At 39.4% G+C, this 26,636-nt stretch overlaps 1 protein-coding gene and 1 long non-coding RNA gene across 8 annotated transcripts in view; one reads left to right on the top strand and one right to left on the bottom strand.

The window, feature by feature from the left end:
• ANKRD12 (ankyrin repeat domain 12) overlaps positions 1-26,636 on the bottom strand; it is a 98,119-nt gene that overhangs the window by 10,182 nt on the left and 61,301 nt on the right. For all 7 annotated transcript variants that reach the window (XM_020793518.3, XM_020793522.3, XM_072998806.2 and 4 more), the window contains 6 exons: positions 26,086-26,232; positions 15,545-15,745; positions 13,939-14,081; positions 10,661-10,808; positions 3,258-7,867; positions 605-703 (listed from right to left, as the gene is read on the bottom strand). In XM_020793518.3, coding sequence (XP_020649177.3) covers positions 605-703; positions 3,258-7,867; positions 10,661-10,808; positions 13,939-14,081; positions 15,545-15,745; positions 26,086-26,232 — 5,348 coding nt within the window. The remainder of the gene's footprint in view (positions 1-604; positions 704-3,257; positions 7,868-10,660; positions 10,809-13,938; positions 14,082-15,544; positions 15,746-26,085; positions 26,233-26,636) is intronic.
• LOC140706901 (uncharacterized) lies at positions 21,752-26,228 on the top strand. Its single transcript, XR_013544162.1, has 3 exons — positions 21,752-21,862; positions 23,791-23,821; positions 26,006-26,228. It is a non-coding gene; the product is annotated as an uncharacterized LOC140706901 (long non-coding RNA).

Raw genomic sequence — 26,636 nt, forward strand, 5'->3', positions numbered from 1 at the left:
CAAAAACTGTGTCAAATAACTGCATATTTACAAATATCAGGAAGGTTGGTCCGAATGTTTGACACACGTCTCAGTGAATTAAAAGGGACAGCCCGAATGAGCACTTCAATGAATTACATAAACATTTTAACAATCACCACAAATATCAGTCATTCAAAATTAAAGGTTTTCTATGGTGTTTGTTTTGTTACACAAGGCAAAGTCCTGCAGCAACTGACAACTCCCGATTATGACAGGGCATACTTCTCACTCTCTTTAGTGCATGAGTTAACAACTTCATGGAGAGAGGATGTACACCAGTCATTCCTTGGCCCCAGACAGCTGCAACCACTCTGTGCCAGCCATTTACACATAACACTGGCCCTCTCCCATTTTAGGCCACAAAAATGGGAGACCTTTTCACCAAGATAGTTTATCATGTCAAGTGAAGGATGCAAACTGAAGAACAACTGAAACATCAAGAACATAAATGCATTTGCTAATTGTTTCGAAACTTGTTTCTTCTCACACATTCTCTTTAGAAGCATAAAGAGCTCCAAAGGAGAGGTTTGTTAATATTTTTTCTGTAGAATAAGCATCACCTAAGATTTTATCATAGTCTTACCCTTTCAATACTGTGTTGTAAACGAAGTTTCATCCTTACAACTTCTTGTTGTCTAAAAAGTTCTTTAAGTGGATCACACAGTGAAGGAGGTGGAGTGATCTGGGAATGAAACATCTTTTTGATATAACACTATATACTGTACATTAATATAAGGAAAAATGCAATAAACTGAAGAAATAATGGATAAGAAAATGTAGTTGCATTGGAATATTTGTCACAGTGTTGTAAAGCATGAAAGCATATTGTTTAATTCTTCTGTAACTTTAAAGGTACATGAGCCTTTTCAAGATACAAAACTGGAAGCTGGAAGCATTCTTTAAGTAAGTTACTTGGCGAAAACAGAACTTATAACTGCCAAAGTTCTTTTGTCTACCATTCCATTTTTGGAAACCAAAAATTGGCTGGCTAGTTCAAACCAAGATGAAAAAATACTGTTTACTGCCTTCCTTCAACAACTCTCTCTGCTTCATTTGTATTGGGACTTCTTCCCATGGAGCATTTCAGGTCTCAATTTCCCTTGTCTTGCCCACATTGCTTCCCCTATCTCTAGGCCCAGCACAAGATTTTACTCCAGAAAAACAAATCGTTTACAAGAATACCACATACTGATCAGAATGTTCATGAACATTATTACAAGATGTCACAGTGACTTGGAATATTATAACATGGCTATTTTGCCTTTTCATATTTGTAGTTAGCTTTACTAATCTGGTTTGAAACAAATGTTGATAAGCAATATTTATGAAGTATATGAATCTCTACTTTATATAGTATAACACTAGTTGAAGAGCATGCATTTATAAGCTGCATGTCCAACAAAGGTAAATGTTAGTGGATATACCTGCGTAAAAAGCTAAACCATAATTTAGTGTCATGAGGAGTACATGTGCTTCCCATTTCCTTTGGTTTAGCCACAAGGAAGCATTTGGAAGATTTTGCTTTGAGACAAACTGCAGCGTGTTATAATATCTGATGTCAGACACTAAAAGAAGCCAACTTTAAGTTGTGATATATGAAACTGCTCCACCCACAGTTCAGGTTTTAGATGCAATGTAAACTGGTTAATAAAAAACAGAAATGGAAACTTCCATAATCACACAGAGGAATGTGCATCTTTGTAATGCTGAACCATGATTTAACATTATACATGAATGTAGGCAAGACCATAATGACTGGTGTCAACAAATGAAGGATGCTTCCTAGTGCCTGTTCTCCATTACCCCCCCCCCCCCCGTCTTCATTTAAGCAAACATAACTTCTTCTCAAAAACTGCAGAATCTGATTTTCAATTTCTTTTTTTGTTAAGTTTCTTTTCATTTCTGTTATAAAAATCTCAATAAATTACTGATACCTAAGTGAGAGAACTGGTCCTCCGTGGTAGAGACGAAGAATAAGAGATAAGGATCATACTGAATCAGATATTTAGGGTTCAAAAAAAGGAAGCAACACAGCCTCTTTTTACCATAAACATTAAACTGTAAGTCTGAGGAGCAGCTACAGTATAAAGCAAGCACATATACATCTGTGAATGAAGTGGCACTGAGAATGCACATTTGCTTTTTCAAATGAGTAACCAACTTAAAAAAACAACCCTGTAACACCTCTTTTTTAATTTCATAATTTCATTTGAAGATGCATAGGGCCAATATGTACTTCCAATAACTTTCTAAATTGTGTGAGCAATGGAACATAAGACGGCTATGAAGACATTTCCTTGGGGGAGTCAGTGTGAAAAATCAACTATAGTACAGTGGGGTCTCGACTTACGAATGGCTCGACATACGAACGTTTTGACTTACGAACCGCTCTCGTAGGAATATATGGACTCGACTTACGAACTTAGATTCGAGTTACAAACTCTTTTTTTCCTTTTTTTTTAAAGCTAAGTCATCTTAGGTTAAAAGGAAAAAAGAAAAAAAATATCCCCCTCTAGTGGCAGAAGGCAGAACAGCAGCTTCCCATTAGTTTCTATGGACGAAAAGAGCAGATACGGATTAAATGGTTTTCAATGCATTCCTATGGGAAATGCAGATTCGACTTAAGAACTTTTTGACCTGAGAACTGCCTTCCAATACGGATTAAGTTCGTAAGTCGAGACCCCACTGTATACAGGATATATTATATCTGTATTCTTTTTCTATTTTTATACTATCAGTTTGGCTGCACCATAAATTCGTATTTGTTTTCTAAGTGTTAGAAGACAGAAAAGTAGCAGCATAGTTCTTTTCCTGCTACATGGCAGTCCCTTCTCATCTCTTTGTCATTTTGGGCCACTTCTGAGAATCCAAGAGTGGTTTTTGCTTTCCCCTCAACTTTGAAGGGCAACCACTCTGATCCCCCCTTTTTCCTCTCAACATGCAAACTGCCCCAACCCCATCTCAGTGGGAGCACAAATTGCAGCTTCTGGGGAGCACAGCTCAAAAGCATCCACTTTTGCATAATGTACATTTCATTATTGTTACAGGGGTATGAAGAGCAATATTTGTAACTATCAAGTACAATACAGAACAGGATTGCAGTATACGCTGTCGGTGCAAAATGGTAAGACAAAGCATCTGATTACATTAACTCAGGCTAGAATAAACTGAGCTGTTTAGAAATAACTTAGAGCATATAATTCATTCTATTATAAGCCAAATGTCTAGTTACTTACAGTTGGAATACATATCTTGCTCAAGGGATTGCCATCTAAAAGGTATGATCCATTGAAAGTCACATATTCATCATAATACTGAGGTGCTTGAGGAATAACACTACATAACAATTTACGTTTCTCTTCTATTTTCTTTCTTATGTGCAAGTATTCGAAGTATGGATTTGCTCTCTCTGAACTGTATGGCTGAATATCTTCCAGTTTTAGAGCATCTACAATTGCTGCCAAAGACTGATGAGTTTTTTCTTTAGCTTGCATTAAAGATGGATTGACTTGCACAGGCTGAGGAACACGTGACAACTTTCTTTTACGTGGATGATGTGCTTGGGCATCCTCCTCCTCAGTTAACCTTATCCTTCCTTTTATGGAGGCACATGATTCTGAATCTCTTTCTGATGCCTGGGGGCAACAAGTAATGTTCTGCTTACTCTGATTAGCAAGCATATTTGCTCTGTTTCTTGTGATTCTTTGAGGAATTTCATACTGTTGTGCTTTATGGTCTTCCATTGCTTCCTCCAATTCAGATTTAATAACAGGACTATATTTATGCACTTCATGTCCAGTCAACTGTGAATGGTTTCCCAGAGAAGGTGAAAGGCACTGTTGCAGATTTTCTTCCACTGAATTGTCTTCTGTGTGGTCAACATTAAAAGGTTTTCTGTTATAGTCAGTTGTAACTCCTTTTAGGGCTCTAGCATTTAGGTCCTGTGACTCCGTATCACTTTTATTACTAGCTATATGGGATGAACAGAGGTCATCAGAATGGGCTTTTTCAGTTTGGATCTGAACATCACTCAAGCTACTATCTATTTCTTCGGCTTGTGATGTCTTATAAATAAGCTTACTTACTGCAGATGAACTTGTATTAGGATGTAAACGAGGATCATTTGCAGTGAAATCCTTTTCAAAATTTTGTGAAGTGTCCTTAGTGAAGCTTTCAGGATACACCGTGATAAGTACATCTGCCTTTTTGTTGTTTAATAAGAAATTTTTTTCCATCTTCTTTTTACTACTAGTATCCACATCGAGCATTGAACTGGAAGCTTGAATGCCACACTGCTGGTGCTTAACAAGTAAAGTGTCTTGACTGCTGTTATCTGGTAAAGATACATGCTTTGACATGCACACAATATCTGTGATTGGCTGTATCTGGGACGAGCAAAAAGAATGCAGTGGCAAAAATTCTGCCAATTCCTGTGATGTAGAACTTGCTACGTTTTCAGCCTGCTGGGGGGAAAGTTCAGAAGTTTTTTGTTCTTTTCTGATCTTATTTTCAGGATTTTGTATGGCTGGAATAGTTGTTGCATCTTGTTCACAGCTTGCATAATTTGAACAGGAGGATTCACTGTTTAATAAGTTAAATCTGTCCAAAGGCATATCCCACGGTTTATTTGATGGTATAATATTATTCTGACCACTCGGCTCCAAGGGTGTATGAATTTCTCCTGATGGACTTAACAGAGCAGCATTTTTAAAAGCTGTATCCGATGCACTGGATTTGTTTGTAACTGGTCTAGCAGGGGATGACGGAGAACTGGAAAACATATTTGAAACAATACTCTGAGAATCCTTTTCAGATAAGCTACAGCATTGAGCTTCATGCTTAGGAGAGCAACTATGACTCTGAGTTGAGAGGGAAGCACTGTGATTATTTTCATCCAACCCTCTGGACTGTTTGTTGTTTTCATAAACAGCTGGCATACTACATCTTCGTACTTCTACAACTGGCCTACAGTCATTCAGAACAAATTTAACATCTTCAACTGATGGTGATCTAACATAAGTTGGTGGAAGTCTGGTTGAAATCGAAGTTTTACAGCGCTCTGGTAGTTCTGATAAGCTGTCATTCTCATGATAAGCAGGTGACTTGGCACTAGGCAAAAATGGTGAATGTGAAAAAGACATCTGAGAATCAGATCCTTCAAGCATAAAATCTGAATCATATTCAGTTGTGGGTCTTGGAGGAGTCACTGTTGTATGGCAAGAATCCTCTGAGCTAGCAACTGAAATCATAGACACTGATCTGGATGTTAGTCCTGTCTTTTCACTTTCTGATCTTGGGGACCTACTTACACTATTGTCCAATAATACTAATGGTTTACCCCCAGCTATTAAATTCTTTGTATCAACAGAGAGTGACCGACCACCCGTAGCATCCTTCGGCTGCTTATCCTTCATGCAAGTATCCGACAATTCTGAACTTTTTGAACGAATCAGCTCTTTGTTTTTTGAGTCAAGTGGATGTTTTGTTTTGTCCTTATCTTTTATTTTGCTAAGTTCTGAACAGGATCGATTCTTTAACCGTTCTTTTTCTTTTTGTTTTATCTTTTCTTTATGTTTTCTGTGCCACTGTTCAATTTCGAGATCTTTAAGGCTAAGCATTCTTTCAAAGCTGGTCTGCATCAAATCATCATTTAACAATCGCTTTTCTTTAGGTCGAGTATCTTTAGGTGTTGGTGCTGGTTTAGATTTAAACTTTTCCATTTCAGGCTTTAACTTAAGCACACTGTTTTGCTGCATTTTTTCCTTATGTTTGTCACGTTCTTTATATCTATCAATATCTTTATCTTTTTTATCTTTCTCTCTTCCATCAGGAGTTTTTAGCAATTCATCTTTGGGTTTCTCTTTTAAGGACAATATTTTTTCAACATTACATTTCTTTTCTTCTGGTGCATGCTTTATATTTGCCACTGAACTGTCCCTTTCTTTGGATTTCTCTTTTTTCTCCACTTCCTTTTCTTTGCTTTTCCCTTTTTCTTGCTTTGAATATTCACCATCTTTCTCAGAAACTTTAGATTTCTTTTCATTGCTTGGTTTTTCTTTACAGTCTGTCAAGTGTCTATCATTTTTTTCTTTGTCATGCTTCTTGTCAGCTTTCTCTTTGATTTTTTCCCTGTCATCAAGCTTTTTAATAGTAGAACTTTTTAATTTTTCACTTTCTTTGTGAGTTTTTTCTGTTTGCTGAATATATGATTTTTCTTTTTCTTTTGTCTTTTCTACAAAAGTTTCACCTGACTCCAATTTCTCTTTTTCTGATTTATGTTCACATTTTATTTTTTTCTCTTTTTCCAAATATTTTCTTTCCACTTTTTCAGTAGTAGAGTAACGTTTCTCAAGTTTTTCTCTATGTTCCTTTGTGCTTTTTTCTTGCTTTTCAGTGTCTGCTTCTCGGTCTACCGAACATAAACTTGTTGCTATATCCTTAACACCTGAACATGTTTCTGTTTCTTTATCAGTGAACATAATCTCTTTTTCTTCCTTTGTATCTTTTGTTTTTTCCTCTTTATCGCTTTCTTTTTTATTTTTCTCCCTCTCTCTCTCCTCCCTAAGATTTTTCTCTTTGTGAAAAGTTTTCTCTTTCACATATTTGTCATCTTTAATCAGAACTTTCTCCAGCTTAGACTTCCTTTCTGATATTTGAGATTCATAGTCCAAACCTGACATATCATCTGCCTCATCACTTTTAAAAAAGTTCTCTTTCCAAAATTCTCTGTCAAACTCAGTATTCCTTTGGACCTCCTTAGTACTCTCCCTATGTTTGTGCTTTTCCTTCTCTCCCTCCTGCTCTTTCTTGTGTTTATCTTTTTCCTTTTCTTTATGTTTCAGTTTATGCTTTTTAAGTATTTTTCCTTCCTTGTCAGTTTTTTTCATCATACATTCAGAGCTTTCAATGGATGAGCTATTATCTTCCTCTTTTTGTTTAGGACTAGATTTGTCACCAAACTCTGAAAGAAACTCCTTCTGATGCTTACTTTTGTCTTTGTTCTTGTAGGACTTGCCACTGGGATTTTCTAGTAGAAACTCTGAATCTGTATTATGGTCATATCGAACTGATTCAGACTGTGATGGTACTTCTGATCCCCCTGGGGATAAACATGTTTTAACATTTTCTTGTTTAAGTGCCGTTGATTGCTTTTCAATTAACCCACATGGATTCTTGGGGGATCTGCCAGCAGTAATATGGAGTAATGGTAAAGAAGAATCGTCTTTTGGACTAAAAGATTTTCTAAAATTTTCTTCTTCTCTGCTTTTGTCAAATGACTCTAATATAGATACCCCCAGGTTTGTCACTCTGGAGTTATCTTTTTCTAATTTTAATTGCTGGTTCTCCTTATTTTTGCTCTGATTTTTTACTTTTCTTTTTTCTTTTCCTTTTTGCTTATATTCATTGAAAGCATATTCCTTTTTAATCTTTATATCAGAACTTGATGTTTCTGTGAAAGTACATGAAGGAGAGATGATCTTTTTCTCTTGAACAGTGTCTTCATCTGAACTTTCAGAAGTAGAATACAATACTCGAGAGGGCTTCTGTTTTTTATTCTTAAATGATTTTGGAAATGATGTCTTCTCCTGCTTGAGAAATAAGCTACTCTGTTCAACTTCAGATTCATCCTCTTTTCTCAAATCTTTCCGAGGTATTAGTCTGTCATCAATCATTTTCTTAACTTCATCTTCATCTTCATCTTTGAACTCATATTCATCAAGAGCAGATGAAAGTGGTGCCTTATTAGAAACATGTTTGGTGTCATTAACCAGACATTCTTTCTCTGTCTCAGAATCCATATTTCCATCTATACTGGAAGGATTTACAGATGGTGTCTCTTCAAGATCTAGAATAAAAATAATTAAAAAAAAAGATTTATGGGGATTCTTACTTAGGTCTTATGTATTTCTAGGCATACAATTTTATTTAGATTAGTCTAGATTATTGTAGGATATAAAGATGCACATAAACTTGGATCCTCAGGGAAAACCCCAGAATATTTGTTCTTCTGATTTTATTGCAGCACAGCACGGTACCAAAGAATTTATCCAAATGGTTGTTGTAGGTTATAGACAAATACTCAATAATCCCACACACTACACCGGAACACAGAGTTCTAGTTCCTGTCCTCTGAAGATGCTGGCCACAGAGACTGGTGAAACGTTAGGAAGAAAAACCTCCAGAACACGGCCAAACAGCCCCAAAAACCTACAAAACCATTAGATACTAGCCGTGAAAGCCTTCAAGAATACAATTTATCCAAATCTTTGTCAAGAATTTGCTTTGTCAAGAATTTGCCACATGTTTAATTGTTATAATGGAATTTTAAAAATACTTTCATCATACTGATAATCCTATTATTTTGGCATCTTTCACAGAATGTCTTGTGTAATATATAATCTTACACGTACCTAATCAAACTCAAATCCTATTAAGTGCAATAGGCTTACTCCTGTGTAAGGTGATGCAGGATTACAACATTCCAGAGAAAATGGCACTTCATGCTAGTAACTGTTAGAAATGTTGCCTAATTTTTATTTAAAGTTAACATTCTTCAAGCTTTGAGCAGTGAGTGAATAATATAATCACTTCGTAATATTGTATTTAATTATCAATGCCCATTTTGGCAAAAATAAAAAGGTCACATATTAGTGCACCCTCTCCGTTATCCCAGTACAACTCAAACATGAAAAAAATAAAATAAAAAGCACCCAAATGCTAGAATAGACTGAGGCTAAGTATTTTTATTAAAACATGACATCTTCATCCAAATCTTCCAGTTTCTGTGGGCTGCTGTTACTGAAATTATCCCACTGGGGCTCAGCTTCATTCGGGCTGATAACAGAAGACAAAAGCATCAACATGAAACCATTAAGTGAAGTCAACTGGAAATTTTGAATCCTCCAGTACCTAAGTGACACTAGGAACTGTTTCTTTTTCTCTTCTAATTTAGAAAAGGTGCCATGAACTCAGCAGAGAAGTCCTCCAGCAAGGATCCCATTATTGAACACTCCTATCCCTGATATGGTGGAAGATGTGCTTGACCCTGGAAATCCTGAACTCTTATGGACCTTTGAGAACCCAGGAATCTGAGGCTACGAATAATGGAAGCTCAGGAGATGAATCCAGTGATGTAGGATGACTTTCCAACCCTCAGGAATGAAGAAGGCTGAAGGCATGAGTCTGATTTGGAGCCCCAAGGCAGACTGCTCAACTGTAGTGAAAGTCTCCTGGTACTTTCATGATTCCTCATGTGCAGGCCCTTTCCTCCAGGGAGACTCGGGCCAAACCCTGCCACTTGTTCTTCCCTTGGCACCTGAACACCTGCCACCAGGTGCTAGGTGGGGCTATAGCAGCTCAGCTAGAAAACAGCCTTCAGTAAGCTCTGCAAGCTGCTGGAAGCAATTTACCTGATTACCTCTGCCTTGGCCCTGTGTGTCTTAATCCCTTACACTAGGTTGTCTGGACCTTGCTTGACCATTTGGACTGTTTCTTGGACTATAACTTTCAATTGCTCTGCCTAGGTATCTGTGACAGTGAGCTTTACAGTCCCAGCTTCTCCTGCTTCATCCTTTCCTTGGTCTGAGACTTTATTAGCTGGTAACTTCACTTGCCTCACCCAGTGTGGAACAGGACAGCATGGGGGAACAGCTAGCCCAGTGGTCAACCATAGTAATTGACTATATGAAGGCCACAGTAATATAATAATCTTAGAGCTGCAGAGCTATGAATCATCAAATCCAGCCCCTATCAAGGAGGCACAGCAGGGAACTGAACTCCCAACCTCTGTATCCACAACCAGAGCTATCCAGCAGTTGGTCTAATTCATGTAAGCTGGAGGGAGTCCATCTGTTCAGATAACCAAGATTTATACTGTTTTGGATGAGACGGATGCAGAACCAGAATGTGTTAAACAATGGAAGACATAAATAGACAGGGGGCACAATGTTCCTAGCCTAGCATGGTGGCTGAGCACATGCTTTATATAGAAAGAACCAATGATAAATCTCCAGCATTTCAAGGAAGGGTCAGAGAATACCACTGTCTGAAATATTACAGTAGCATGGTTACACAATGTAGACAGTACTGAGGTTGTCAGACAAGTAGTCTGACTCAGTAGCCCCTCCAGTTCTCAAAGATTCACTGCTGGGAAAAGAACCTTACCCTAATTTCCTGGAAAGATGTAGGTAGTCAGTGCAGACAATATTGGCCTGGCTGGATCAAACACTTGACATTGTAAGGAAGATTAATATCAACTAGAGGTCTGTGCTTGTGCAGTGGTCAGGAAATAAATAGTAAAATGATAGACAAGCTTTATCCCCATCATGATTTTATCCCCAGTATAGTTCTTTACTCTCCATATAGCCATGGATAAAGCAATGGATAAAGATGTGACTAAACTTGCTGGCACTGTTGCTTGGATCTGAAGCATATTTTGCTCCATTTCAACTGTGACTCAGGTTAAAGTACATTTACTTTGTTCCATGAACTTCAGTGGGAATCACTAAAAATGGTGTCACCTGTATAGTCCTCACTTGGGTTGTGTCTTGGTTCTTTTGGAATATAATTCAATATTTGGAAATAGTATACATATAAATGCTTGTTTTTAACTATATAAAGAAATGTAAAGAATTCTAACCTGAACCACCATCTTCATCATCAGAAATCGGAACTTCTCTTTTCAGTAATAATTCCAATTCTTCTGTTTCTGCAACATCAACAGGTCTTTCTCCATGTTTATTGGCCTGAAATGGATTTCCACCATGTCGAAGAAGCAACTTCACAATCTGGAACATCAGGTATATTAAGATCACATATCATGTAAGGCAAATTGGTATTTTTAATTCTTCTAATGTTACCTCTTTAAGCACAAATATCTTTCTTTGAGGCATCAGACATGCAATTAAGACTGTGGACATCCAAATGGCCACTTATCAGACAAAGGCAGCCTAATTTGCAAATGTCCTGACAACAAGTGTCTGCCTTCAGTATTACTTTAAATTGTAAAATGTGCACTTTTTTATTTTTATAATGTCATATGCACTTATAACCTTATGTAAATGAATAATGGTAAGTGAACAGTACTGAAAACAACATACCACATAACCTAGAACTCTCCATTGTGACTGCTCTAAAGCAGTTTGGAGACTGAAATCAATGTACCACATAATCTGGAACTCTCCCTTTTGAGTTCTTTAAAGCATTTGGCGACTGTTGCCAAAAACAAAATATTAAGCACTATGAAGAGTCATGTATATGTGACAGTTCAATCAGCCTTGTTCAACCTGGACAGTCCTATAGCAGCACCACAAAAAAGAACTGAAAGCTACCTCTGAGTACTTTATACCTAAAGAAACTTGGCAAGGGTCACCATACATTGGAATCAATTTGACAGGACATCATCAATGTTATTAATTATATACAGAGCAACCTTACAGACACATTCTATTAACTATAAAAATATTTTGCAGAATTCAAGACATAACCAGCACAGAATTCAAGACATACCAACATGATATTTCAGATACTGGCTGTTTATCAGTAAAAATGTTAATTCTGCCACTTATGTTGTTAGTGTTTTACTAAGGAGTGACAGACAAATATCCCTTTCCTCCATGCTAGAAAGATGTGGCCTCAAAACGAAATTCTCAGGAATGGAAGTAGAGCTTTCATGAGTTCAGGACTGATGGCCCCTCTTTTCTTGGCTCATTTGGGTTCAGCAGCAGGCCTCTCAAGGGGAATGGTCATCAATGTTAGTATGCATGGCAGTTTGTTGGGGATGGGAGAAAAGGTAGGGGACAAGAATGAAAGAGAAGAGAAGGAGGAAGGATTATGAAGGAAGGAACAACAAGGCCTGCTATTTGGCAAGCTATCCTATACAGCAGAAAGAGTAAATGGTTTGACTATATGAAATTCCAAGAAAGATATGGGTGAGAACAGGTTGGATGGCTCACTCAGGAAATCAGCATTCAGTCTAGACAGTATTCTTGCAGCTGCCTCAGGGCTCCATCAAACAGGCTTTTGTCCTGCTGTTTGCTGTGCTGTGGAGGTGAGTTGGTTTGTTCTTTCTGGCCATTTGACATCCTGATTGCTAGAGCAAACCAAAGTGTCCCCAGAGTGCCCCAACCTACCCTTTTTTGAGCCTATCCCCTGCAACCACTGGGAACAGACCAAAACTTGCAACTATTAAAGCTGCCAAAGCTCCTTCTGCTGTCAATTTCTGGTATCACAAAGTGCCTTAATAAGTTGGCACTTTGGGATATCAGCAATTGAACACTTCCCTTGCTTTTCTGTGAAGGAGCAGGGAAAGTGAAATTATTATTATTATTATTTTTTGCCTCTGCTAGACCATCATTGATCTGCTGAACCACTCAGGTTAAATTTGAAAAATACTTTCTTTGCCTTTGTGTGAAGTACCAATAGAAACTGCAGCTGCAGGCAGTTTCTCAATCAGCACTACATGCCAGAAAAGAAAAATATTTTTAAAAAATGTAATCTAAGTGATTCAGAACATCAGCGATGGTCTAACAGATGCCCCCCAATCACTACCCCTGTCTCTCCACAGAGGAAGTGTTTAATTTGCCAATACCCTGAAGTGGTACACTGATTAAGTCACTTCACAATGCTGGAAGCCGACAGTAGAACCAGACTAAATTGAGTTGCTTGAGGTTGGTATACTATTTGGATGCAAGGTTTGCACCAAATGGCATATTGCCCTCCTTCTCTATTTAGAATGCACCAGCTCACTCCCAAAGGGCCAGTGCAGTTGCAGTCTCTGTTCAGCATGGAGACTCTTCCCTGCTTTGTGTGAAGCAGTACTCACCATTCAAACCTAGGATTCCCTGTAGACTAAATGAGAGCTGTTCTATGCTAGGAGTGTTCCTGCAGTCTCTGTGCTCCTATTTTCTATAATTTGACACTGAGGCTAAGGGTTGGGAGAGATGATTGCCCATGGTTTTGTCTGCTACGAAAGTCATGGTTAAAAACCACTCGGTGGAGACTGGAGTGTGTAGTTTTAAATCATGGCAACTACAACTCTTTTGTCCATTTTGAGATAGGCCCACAAAAGGTCAATGGGACCATATTTGCTTTTCCCCCTCAGTTTGATGTAAATTCCATTTTCTGCTTCTATGAGCAGAAGCAAACATTATAGATAACCTGCAATTAGAGCTGGAAACAAGTCAGTGTTGGAGATGACTGAAGCAGCTTTTCTGGTTAAGAAATCAACAGCTATCTATCTTTGTTTCTGTCCTCAGTCTGTGTGCTGTTGAGTTATCAGCATGTTTGTGACTCCCCTTGCGATAGGTCCTACAGCCTTCTCCTGGTTACTTGTCAGAAGATTCTTCTCCCCTCTGCTGGGTGATGTCTTTGACCCAGGAAAACCGTGTTTGCTCCTCACAGCCCTTTTGCCCACTGAATTATGTGGCTGCTGTAGGCTTCCTTCCTTCTTCTGAATGTTATGTTTCAGAATCATGAGTGTGAGCAAGAGAAGAGAATGTTAGACCCTATGTCTACATATACCTTAGGATCTCCAGTACTAGGATTGTGGTTTGCTGTACTACTGGGATTGATAATCTGGGACAGAGTTACATCATGTTCAGATGCAGGAGTGTGTGCTTCTCACTATAAGTTCATGGGTCTCCCTATAGGCAGGTGGTAATTACTGCAAGCACAGTCATTGACTGACAGGTTCTGGTGGTTCTTCCAGGAATAATGGAGGCATTTTTGTCATCACTTCTGAACATCTTTTGGGCTGAGTAAATTTAGAAAACAATGGGTAGTCTTCTAGCATAATTCCATTATCATACCCCTGGCCCAAGGTGTGCCTGTATTGCTCTGCTAGACAATATTTAAATAGCTTAAATTGCTACACCAACACATGGCTTGGTTGTTCATTTACTACTGAATGGTACCTACCTTTCTATGTCCACTACTTGCAGAATCATGGAGTGGTGTATCATCATCTAGTCCTTGAGTATTCACATCTGCCCCTGCTGCTATCAAGACCTTTGCAACATCATAATAACCAGCATTACATGCTTCGTGAAGTGGTGTCCAACCTATTAGACAAGACACCAAGGTATCTGTTTTAATACTTTCAACATCAGGTCAGCATCAGCAGGATTTTATTAAAAACAATTTTAAACAAAACTTGGAGATAACAATATATTTTAAAGTTTTTACTTAAAAACAACTTCAGCTCTACTAAAAGGCATGTGCCCAGCTCAATCCAAAAGGCAACACCAAGAATTTTTACCAAGTGTGGCAGACTTCTAGAGACTACAGACTAATCAAGGTGCAGATTAACCCATTAGTGTGCATTCACAGAGACCACGAAGGAGAGGTGATGTTTCTTCTACCAATTTCCATTCTTCATCTGAATCCAGCCTGGCCTTCTATATAGTTATGTTCTGCATACAGACTGGGGATAAATTCCACCCTTATCTGATACCTTTGATGATAGGAAATTATTCTGTCTCTCCATACTTTGTCGTAATATTTATGTATTTATTTATTTTTCTTATATGCCGCCCACACTACTCAAAGGTTTCTGGGCGGCTTACAACAATTTGAATACAATAAAAAGATAAAATAATTAAAATGCAATTAAAAATACAATGCTCTAAAAACTGCCATCAGGACCCACAGTTGATATTATTTCAATTAAAAACCTTCTGGAACAGGAAGGTTTTGACCGGGCGCTGAAACGTCATCAACGTCGGTACCAGACGAATCTCCCTCACGATGGCATTCCATAGTCTGGGGGCAGCTGCTGAAAAGGCCCTTTGTCTACAAACACATCCCTCTTACCTCCTTGAGGGATGGCTCTTTCAGGAGGGCCCCCTGGCTAGATCTTAATTCCCAGGAGATTCATATGGAAGGAGGCAGTCCTTCAGATATTTAGGGTCCAAGCTGATTAGGGCTTTATACGTCAAAACAAGCACTTTGAATTGGGTCTGGGCAGCAACTGGTAGCCAATGTAATTCAAACAGAATTGGCCTGAAGTGTTGAACCACACCCACTTCTTTCAGAACAAACCATAGTTTCTCATGATCTACACAAACTGATTTAAAAAAATACTGTTATCCAAATGTTTGTATTCTAACCACTTATCAACTTGTAACTGGATAAATATATCCATAATGGATAAATATATCCATAATTACCACCGACAAAGTTTTTCATTATGTTATTTTAATCAGATCTTAGTATTTTTTGAAAACAAGATTATAAAGCAATTTTGTATACAACTACTGAGAACAAACTGAAAGCTTTTGAAAGCACAAACAAAAGAAACAGATCAAAATTTTGATTAGAGTTACAGCACTAAAATAAATTTGATTGAAATAATCTATGCAATCACGATCAAGTATGGAATCACAACATATTTTATTTCATATGCACACTGCAGGTTAATCTTATGACTCAAAAACAGTTTGACATAAGACAATAAAGGACTAATAATTTTAATAATTGTAAAACAGGTCAGTCTTTTTTTTAAAATTCTACTTTTGAAACTTACCTGCAAAATCTTTCACATTCACATTTGCGCCTAGACTGATTAACTCTTTAACTTGTTTAACATCACCTCTAATGGCTGCTGTATGCAAGGGAGTTTCCCCTCGTTCATTTCGTTTATTAACTTTGTCTTTTTGTCTTGAAGAAGAACTGGGTGTTTTCTTTTGTGTTGGTGTTGTCTGTACAGGATGGTTTAGATTGGGATCTAGAAAATAAATGTCAAGATGCGAAATAAATAAAAAGACTCAATGGAACTTTTTTGCTGAAGTCATTTAACTCTAGAATAAGTGATCACTCTTCGTACTTGTGGAGCAAGAGAGCTTTAATATCGTTCCGGCAAAACAAGTTCCTAAAATTCCATACTATTCTACGCATTATAAAATAAATGAAATTATAAAAGCAAGTGTAGCAATCACCCTGCTTTGGCTCAGGTAGAAGATTATTGGCATGTACCAATGAGAGCTGTTGGGAGGCGGAGCCAGAGAAACTAGGAGGGAGGGGTGAATCAGAGTTTAGTCAGAGACAGAGATGGTTTGGGTTTGAGGCAGAGAGAAAGTGTTTAAGGAGTGATTAGTCAGAGTGTGACCTGTATCAATTAAGACAGAAGAGGTTAAAGTAAAATACCGAAGCTTTGTGTAACTTTAAGAATGTGCTTAAGAACTATTCCTAAAACAACTTGTAATCAATAAACCTGGTTCTGTTTAAAAGTTCAGTACTCAATGGACCTCAGTCTTTCATAGGAAATATAGGCTGATAAAGAGATCAACTGGTGGCAGCATGTTAAAGGGTGTGTTGGGGTACTTGTGTAAGCTCTGTGTTTGGTGAAATAAGCAGGTGCTACAGGGCAAATACCACAATTGGTGTCCAGTGGCGGGATATGAAATAATCCAGTGAACCAATGTTTCAAAGTGAATTTTCTGGAGTCGTGGGTATCTTTTAGTCAGAGGTCTGTGGTGAAGAAGTGGGTGATCTGCTAGAGCTTTTGTGGAAAAACTTAGTGGCGGTGCTTCTGAACCCAGATCTGGAGGGAACTAAAGATAGGGAACTGACTCTAAAGGAAAAAACTCTTTTTGTTTACATCAGGTTTTGAGAGACCCAGTGGGCTAGCTTGAAATCCAAGGCTCTGAGAGCTAAGGGAGCAGTGTTGGATAACAGCAGAATCCCAGGTTAGAGCAGATCTGAGGTGATAGGAAAATGAAAGCAGAGGCATGAAAATAAAATTACTTTGGTGTCTGAGAGCAGGAATAGCTTCAATATAGAGAGACACAGTAACTAAAAGGTTGTTAGCCGGAGAACAGCCAGAGAAAGAGCTGCTGAGTGAAGCACAACAACATAGTACTGGAATTAACAGCAGAAAGACAGGTACTTTTTAAAAGCAGTATAGACACTGAAGACTGATTCATTCAGACTTAAACATGCCACCCAAACATAGCCAAAAGGGAGTAAGGAGGCAGAAAGTTTACCTCAGAAAGTGGAGGGAAATGGAGACCCTCTAGCTCCAGTGGAAACAGGAGGAAACTAATGAAAATGCCTCAGAAAGACAAGGTGTCCTAAGCTCCCAAGATTTTGAAAAATGGAAGTTGGAACAAGAATTCAGGCTTAGGGAACTAGAGCTCAAGGAGAGAGCTGAGGCCAGATAAAGAGAAATGGAATTTGAGCAAGAAAACAGGCAAAGGGAAATGGAATTTCAAATGCAGATGAAAAAATTAGAATTAGCTGCTCAAAATAATAACAATAATAATAGCAACTCTAGTGAGGAAAATCTCTCAAAGATCGATCTAAATAAATTTCCCCAATATAGGAAAGGAGATTGCCTGAATCTTTCCTGATATCATGTGAGAGAGCGTGCTGGGACTCTGACATTAAGGATAATGAAAGGATTATAGTTTTGAGATCACAAATAAGTGGAGATTTAGCTGAGCTTTATTCTCAGATGCCTCTGGAGCATGCTAGAGATTTTGAGGCATATAGAAAAATGGTATATTCTAGATTTGGCAGCAATGTAGAACACCTTAGAAGAACATTTTGTTCCCTTACCAAAAAGCCTGAAGAATCGTATGCCCAATTGGGGGTTCAACTGATTCAATGTTTGGAGATACCCACGACTCCAGATGGAACGTGAAAATGTCACTTCTCTATAGCAAATGAAAAATGTGGTTGGTTTAGAACAATTTTATTCCATTCTGCCTGGGGAATTGCGTTATTTAGTCAAAAATCCTAAACGTTTATTACAGGCATCTGAATATGCTGATTCCATTAGTGAAGATTAGGGATCCTAAATTTTCTGAGGTAAAATTTTACAGGCAGATCTGGGACAACAGTATGAAACCCTTCAATAAAAACTTCAACAGTGTGGTGTCAGGAAAAGATGGCCAGCTTAATACCTCACCTAAGTTGCCAGGACCTAGTCCGCAGAAGCGAATGAACCCTGAGGAAAAGTTTGACAGATCTCCTCAGTATGATCGAAGCACTTACAGTGTTATAACTGCGACAAGTTTGGGCATGTTCAATCAAATTGTATGTGCTTTCTTATAAAGGCAGATAATGTTTTACTGCAGAACCCTGGTGAGAAAATTCTTATTAATGAGAAATCTTATGTGGGGGTTGTTGATCTCTGTTCCCACATAACCCTGTGTTATCCTGATGTGGTTCCTAAAGAACAAATACTTCCAAATCAAACTGTTACAATCAAGGGAATAAGTTCTATGCCAGTGATTCTACCTATGGCTAAAGTAAAGATAAATTATAGAGAATGGGTTGGAATTTGGGATGTAGCAATTTCTGATCAAATATCCACACCTTGTTTGATTGGATTAGATCTCACTAAGCATGTGCAGAGTGCTTTTGTAGTAACACATTACCAGGGAGAGCAGTTAATCCTTGAGAGGAAAATGGAATCCCTAACTTCTGAAAGTAATCTGGAAAGCCCCATTTTAAAAGTGAACTCTGACGTGGATGAAATGGCAGAAGTTATATTTATGAAAAAACCTAATAATTCGTCTTTTGTTAAGTAACAGTAGGATACCACCCTTACGCAGTGCTTTGAGAAAGCTAAGGGATCTCCTTTTCATTAATGCCTGAATGCCCAGAGAGATTTATAGTAGAAAATAATTTGTTATATAGGGAATTTTTGTTAGCGCCTCAGAGGGATGGAGAGAGAATCCTCAAACAACTTATTGTAAAATATACAGGCAAGATCTTAAGCAAGGCGCATAATGATGCTTTTGGAGATCACATGGGAATATTGTGTACCAAACAAAGGGTTGCAACGAACATTTACTGGCCAGGAATGGGTCAGCAAGTTAAGCAGTTATGTCAGATATGTGATACATGCCAAATGAGTGGTATTGAGAATGGCTAAACTATGCTCACTGCTAGGGATCGACCCCTTGCCAACGCATGGGTCTGCAAAAGACCTTAGAGATAGAAGGGCAAAGCCTGGGGAGTGCTCAAGAAAAAAAGGGGCTGGTGTGTCGAAAAGGCCCAGGAAAGAGCATTCTGTCCTGAGGACAAAGTAATGGGGCTGAGACCCATTTGTTGTTTAGTTGTTTAGTCGTGTCCAACTCTTCGTGACCCCATGGACCAGAGCACGCCAGGCCCTCCTATCTTCCCCTGCCTCCCGGAGTTCTGTCAAATTCATGTTGGTCGCTTCGATGACACTGTCCACCCATCCCATTCTCTGTCCTCCCCTTCTCCTCTTGCCTTCACACTTTCCTAACATCAGGGTCTTTTCCAAGGAGTCTTCTCTTCTCGTGAGATGGCCAAAGTATTGAAGTCTCAGCTTCAGGATCTGTCCTTCCAGTGAGCACTCAGGGTTGATTTCCTTCAGAATGGATAGGTTTGTTCTCCTTGCAGTCCAGGGGACTCTCAAGAGTCTCCTCCAGCACCACAATTCAAAAGCATCCTTTCTTTGGCGGTGAGCTTTCTTTATGGCCCAGCTCTCATTTCCATACATCACTACAGGAAAAACCATAGTTTGACTATGCGGACTTTTGTTGGCAAGGTGATGTCTATGCTTTTTAAAATGCTGTCTAATTTTGTCATCGCTTTCCTCCCAAGAAGCAGGCGTCTTTTAATTTTGTGGCTGCTGTCACCATCTGCAGTGATCATGGAGCTCAAGAAAGTAAAATCTGTCACTGTCTCCATATCCTCCCCTTCTATTGCCAGGAAGTGATGGGACCAGTGGCCGTGATCTTAGTTTTTTTTTATATTCAGCTTGAGATGGTTCTTTGCACTCTCCTCTTTCACCCTCATTACGAGGTTCTTTAATTCCTCCTCATTTTCTGCCATCAGGGTAGTATCATATGTGTGGGAGTCTGCTGACTTCATTACAGCTGAGTGAGGAGGTCACATATGCTGAAGATAGCATCTGTCAAATGCTTACTAACAAAGTTAATCTGTTACTAACAAAGTTAATCTGCCCATGAACTAGCTGTTGCTAGGCAGAATGTACTCGACACCCTACTGGCTGTAATGTCATATCCTGTGTAACCTAAGTACTAAATAAAAGGAAGTGCTGGGCGTTGCCATGTGGCTTTTTTCCTGCAGACACGACCGAGCATGCTTTGTACCTGATTCTTTGACTGCAGTCTCTTCTTTTCCTCAGAGATCTCTCCCTCAGCTGGGCCACTGGTGTTGGAGCTGGACTCCAACAAGTGGTGCCCTGTGAGAGGCTCGACAACAGAACCAGCTCTTGCTCACCCACGCCCGGCAAAGGTTACAGGCATGCCACGCATCTTCGGATCCCGGGTGTTTTTGTTCAATTAGGACACAGCCATCATGGGTTCATCATTGTCTTCAGCTCAGAAACAATATGTAGACAACCTCTTCTATTTGCTAACTAAAAATGGACACACAGTCACAAAGAAGGAGGTTGAAGATTTAGTTTCCGCCATAGATGATGTGTGTCCTTGGGTGCCAGAAAGCGGCACGATAAAACTGAAGGACTGGTGTAAAATTGGTTGCAACTTTCAGAATCATCCAAAAATTTCCTCGAGAGTGCTCTTTACATGGTGTAAGGTCCGTGCTTGTTTAAAAGGACTGACTCCCAATAACATCCTATTTGCCCAACAACAAGAAGCAGGCTGTTTTACTCTTCCTCCATTACCTCAATTGTTGCTGCCTGCTCCTACAGTGCCTTCAGCACCGCCACCTCATTATGAGCTGCAAAAATGTAAACCTCCTGATACTAGACTCAATGACAATGATGACTCTGATGCCCCTGATTGATTTCCAGCAGATGATTCAACTTGTTTGCTACAACAGTTGCTTCTGCTCTATGAGATTCGGGGGATGCTGGAAATACCACAGTCTCTGCTTTCCCCATAATCCATGGTACGCCTGCGGTAGGAAATAACCCTGGTGTCCCAGACAGATATGACCCTTTGGGATATCAATTTATTAAGGAATTGCAACGCAGTATTAAGGACAATGGCATTCAAGCTCCATACACTCGGGCTATCCTTGATACATTGGCTCAGCAACGCCTTCTTCCTACTGATTGGAAAATACTCATCAGGTCCCTCCTGCCCCCTGCCCAAAATTTGTTATGTATGGATGAGTGGTGGCAAAGAGTGTAAGAACAGTCTGAAAAGAATCAAGGGACTAACCCCAGAATCAATATTACTAGAGACTTGCTTTTGGGGGAAGGCAATTTTTCTACTTCTACTCAACAACTCGCTCTGACAGATCAAGCCTTGGATCAAATAGCAGATATTGTGGTAAAATCATGGAAAAAGATCCCAGTTCAGGGAGAGACAGTTGCTAGCTTCACTAACATATGTCAAGGCCCAAAGGAATCTTATACTGATTTTGTGAATGATCTTATTATGGCAATAGAATGCCAGGTTGAAAGCTATGCTGCTAGGACCATGCTTATGAAACAATTGGCGTCTGAAAATTGCAATCAGGACTGTAGGGCTGCCCTGACGCCTATTTACAACAAGCCAGAAACTTCCATAAATGACATGTTGAGGGTTTGCCAAAAATGGCACGTTTTCGGAACAAGGAAGCAACTTCTTCTAGCACTGGTGAAAATGAGGTGTACTGGATGTGACCTAAGGGTGGATAATCTGTAAACTCTAAATGAGAGTCGAATTGAATTATGCTTAGAACCCATGTGTCTTTTGCGATGGTTAGCCAATTTTGAAGAAAGTGGGCGAGACATATCTGTACGGACGTGTCTAAGTCAAAGGTATTGTTTTGTTTTTCTAGCAGTCGGACAGTAAGACGTGCACCACTGCGAAGAAGCCTGAGGATGGAAGGATGTTGCAGTTGATGAAGTTTGGGAAGATTTCGGAGTCCCTTGTTGCCTGAAAGATCAGTAAGTTTGAGAGGATGATGGTTGTTATTGCTGTTGACCATAGGGCTTGCACCACTGATACTTTTGATACTTGGGTTGTTGTTGGATGGTGTAAGATTTAGCGGTTTTTTTAATCTTGTGTAGATTTTTCATTTTGTCATTGGTCTTCTCATTGAAAAGTCTGGTGACATCAAAAGGAAGGTCCTCGATGTGCGATTTGGCCTCCTCAGTGATACCGGAAGACCGCAACCATGCGTGTTTCCGTAAACCAATAGCTGACACCATGGATTTCTAGGCCAAGTCTGCAGAATGTCTTGAGGCTAAACGCTGATGTTTGGCCACTGTGAGGGCCTCAGAGTAGGTATTGAGAAAGGATGCTTTAGTATCATCTGGAGCTGCTTCCAGAGCGGGAAGCACCCAAGTCCAAAGTTGTTTTTGGTAAGCCCCCATTGCTGCTTGATAATTTGCCACCCTGGGTAGAAAGGTGGCAAACGAGTATAATTTCCGGCCAAGGACATCCAGTTTATGCCCCTCTCTGTTTGTAGGCATTACCTTGGCTTTACCTGCTGACTTTGAAATGTTGGACTGGACTATGATAGAGTTGGGGGCAGGATGCTTTAGGAGAAATTCAGCCTCTTCACCATGCGTCCAATAGTGGTTCTCGATCCTACAGGTAACTTGTGTCGAGGCAGGAAGTAAAGACCATGATTCCTTGACTAATTCCATGAGTGCTGGAATAAAGGCTAAACTCAATGGAGCAACTTGATCTTGTAGAATGTCTCCAAAGACCAAATCCTCTTTGGGCTGAGGAGGTTCTTTCGCTTCTAACTTAAGAGATTTAGCCTTCCTGGCAACCATCTGAGCATATGAGGAGAAGTCCTCTGAACGGTATGATGGATGTGGATCCCCGGCATCAGATTCTGGCGTCCTGCCATCTACAGGTATCACTTCAGAGTCCTCCGAAAAGAATTCCTCTTTCTGGTCAGATGGTAGAGGTGAAAGTGGTTCATCTTGTTCAGATGGGGGAAGAGACGGGGGTGCTCGACCCGTTTTCTGTCTGGACCAGAATTTTGGTGGGTTGTTGTGAGGTTTGCGGAGCATCCTTCTGTTTTGTAGTCTGTGATGGCAGAGTAGAAGTCTTGTTAAGGTATCTATCAATCTTTTTGTCGACATAGCGACGTTTGGACCAATGGTAGACCACTGTTTCAGGATCGGGGGAATGTCGCCATCGATGCCTTGGTGGCGAAGCAGACAAAGACGACAATGTTGAAGCATAGACATAGCAAATCTTTCTATGTCTGTGATCCACTCCATTGTCAGAAAGAGAATCTGACGAGTAGTCCTCTTCTCGACGTCAACAGCGAGATCGTTTTCGTTCAACCGTAACATAAATAACGTCATCGGTTGAGGACTTCAAACGACGCTGAGAAGAACGTGACAGAATCACCACCTCTCGATGAGAATGTCAACACCGATCGGGAGAAATATGTTTCCTTTTCAACGTCTTCTTACAGGGTGGAGAGTCCTGCCCCAATGAGATCGAAGGTGATGGCCAATTACTTAACTTCCACCCGGTACGAGCAGGGCTGTAATGGGTAGAAGCCATGCTAGATTGGATGACTTTTATATTTGTTCATATTGTTGTATTTTATTTGTAAGCCATCCCGAGTAGGGGTGGGGTAGAAATCGGATAAACAAACAAACAAACAAACAAACAAACAAACAAATAAAATAGGTGAAGGCAAGCGGCTCGGCATGGAGATAGATGCCAATGCCTGTCGATGCGGTAGAGGTTCACCAGTCTCGGAGGGAGAATCACGGTCCCGAGATGAATCTTCCAAAATAGGCGATGGGAGTGAGGCGGAGACAGGAGGGATGTCTCGGTGCCTATCTTTTTTAGCCAACTGTTTGTCGGTCTTGTCCTTAGCCTGTGATTTTTTCTTTTTCAGGTTGTCCTTTTGGGAGCCAGATGATGCTGAGGTAAGTGACCTCTTAACACATGAAGGGGCTGACTTTTTAGAAGGTTTTCCGGCCGTTTTCGACTCCTGAACAGGCGGCGTAGAGGCAGCCACCTCCTCAGGACGGGGAGTATCGGAAGGGTTTGAGGCAGTTTTCATAGCGTCAGGTTTCGACGCTGATAGTGTCTTGTGCCACAAAAACAACTTAAACCTCTGTTGTCTAGCTTTGAGGGCAGGCTTGGTTAAGTTCTTACAGTGCCTGCAAGAATGGGGTTGATGACCCTCCCCCAGGCAAAAAGGTAGCGCTTGTGACTGTTGGAAAAGGGAAGTTTGTGGGTACACGAGGCACACCTTCTGAAGGGGCCCAAAGGGGACATAAAGTAGAAAAATAGAAGAAAAAGCTCAGTAACTCACAGAACCGGGTACAGAAACGAAGAAGGTCGTAGTCAGAAATAAGGCACAGTCCGTGATCCAAGAATGAAAATCTTAACAGTCCATGATCGAAAGCAGTAAGGCAATCCGAGAAAGAGCGGGAGAAGTTAGTAGCCGGGAAATAAGGCACAGTCCGCAATCCAAGAAGCAAAACTATAAACAGTCCGTGATCGAAGGAAGTGAGGCAAGCCAATTAAAGAGTGGGAAGTCCAACAGAAAAATCAACAGTCCAGCTCAAAGCCGAGCGGTAACAACAGTAGAGGGATGAAGCAAAAAATCATAGTCAGACAAGACGTATTCAGAAGAACAAATTCCAAAAAGACCGAATAGTGAAGTTCTAGTGCGAGAAGTTCCTATCACCAAGGCAGTAAAAATGGAACTGAGAGTTGAGGCGGGCGGAGCATGCGCTGTAGGGGTAACTTGCAACTAATTTTCTTTCTAAAAGCTCTAGAAGAATCCGAGGAGTCCTGCGCAGGTGCAGTTTAACCCACTTGTGTGCATTCACAGAGGCCACGAAGAAGAATGAACTAAACTAGAGAATGCTAGCTGGCTAATATAGAGACATATTTGAGCAGGAAGGGAGAAATGGAGGGTATCTAATTTTCATGATATATACTGCATTTACCAGAAATAGGGACAAAGGTAGCCATCTCCCTACTGGGGAGGTAATTAAGGTCAGTGCATCTCTTTTTTGTATTCCACAAAAATAAACAGGTGCTATTCATTCCCACAAACAAATTACAGAGAATTCTACATGAAAAGAGCATTGTACTTGCGCAAAATCTGACCACAACCAAAACCAGATCATCCTTGACACTGGTTCTCATCTCTTCCAGCTCCAGATATAGATAAGACCCGCCCCCACTCCCTAAATCATCTCTGTGAGATTTGCTTTTTTGTTTTTAATAAAGCATGATTAACATTTCTTAGTTAATCTAACCTAAGAATAATCAAATGCTGGTATCAGTTCTTCTTCTAGCCATTTATGAAACATATATTTTTAATCATTGTTGTCTGATGGCTATGACAAGACATGCAAATTAAAGCAGAAGTAACAGATGTAACACCATAAATATGATTCAGTAACATTACTAAATCTAAAATGGAAAATAATTATTACTGCAAACAGTACATTTTTGCATAGTTTTTTCTATTACAATAAAACATTTACTTTTATATCTGATATTCCTTTTGTTCAGTTGTTAATTTTAAAAGAACCTTTTTTCAAAGAAAGATTATTCATGATTACATTTATTTGGAAAAGTCTAATGCAGCAAATTGAACAATCCTCAGCAATATTTTCAGAAAAATGAATCTGCAAGTTTATAATTATCAAATTAAAAATATAAAACCATAATTTGAATACTCTAAGCCTGAATAGTAAAAATATCCCATTTCTATGCATATACATTCACTGTCTTGCCATGGCCTAATGGAGCTTACTGTACATTGATCTACTTCCACAGGAAACAAAGCATACATTACATTAATTGTATGTATGCAAGTAATGTGAACAGTTCTTAAAAGTTTAAATTACATAATTGGAGACATGTTTCGGACTTTAATTGTGGGAGAGTCAGGTTCAAAATCCAAATATGCATGTAACTCACTGTGTGGTGTTAACAAACAGTATGTCTTAAACTAACCCAGGATGTATGCTGCTTTTCACAAGAACCCCAGAGGTCCAATAAGGAGAGCTATTCTAATTGGAGACATGTATCCAATTAGGATAAGGGCAATATGTGGAGAATGAATTCTTTTCTCTTGTGTTCAGGTAAGAACAAAATATACTCCACTCCCCATCTCCTTCTGATGATCCATCTGTACACTGAGGGAAGGAACATTTAACATTACCTGGACTGTTGTCTCTGGCTGTCATCTGCATAAGAAGGGCCATTTGTTTGCGTTCTGATAGTGGGTAACCAAAAAGAATGCTAACAGGTGCAGTTTTCTTACTTCCAGTTTCTTTTTTCATTTTCTTCTTCTCTGGAACTTCTTTCTCTGAAAATACCCATATATTTGTAAGAATAGCAAAATATTGTAAATTATAATAAATACCAAATAAGAGAGAGATGTATACAAATACTGTATAAAAGTTTCACTCTCTGAATTACCAAATGAGTTCTTTCCAGGCAGAAAGATCAAAACATCATATTTCAGCTCAAAATATTTTGTTCACCAGAAGCAAGTCAGTGTGATACAGGGGATAATATCTTGAACTTTTTTAATCATGGGAGAGTCAGAATTTGAATATGCAGTGTAATTCACTGTGTGGTGTCAACGAACTAGTATATCTTGGATTAAGCCAGGATGTATGATGCTTTTCACAAGAACCCTGAGGTTCAATAAGGAGGTAAAGGTAAAGGTTCCCCTTGACAATTTTTGTCCAGTCGTGTTCGACTCTA

The sequence above is a fragment of the Pogona vitticeps genome, chromosome 4, assembly GCF_051106095.1.
Source record: "Pogona vitticeps strain Pit_001003342236 chromosome 4, PviZW2.1, whole genome shotgun sequence".
NCBI lineage: Eukaryota > Metazoa > Chordata > Lepidosauria > Squamata > Agamidae > Pogona > Pogona vitticeps.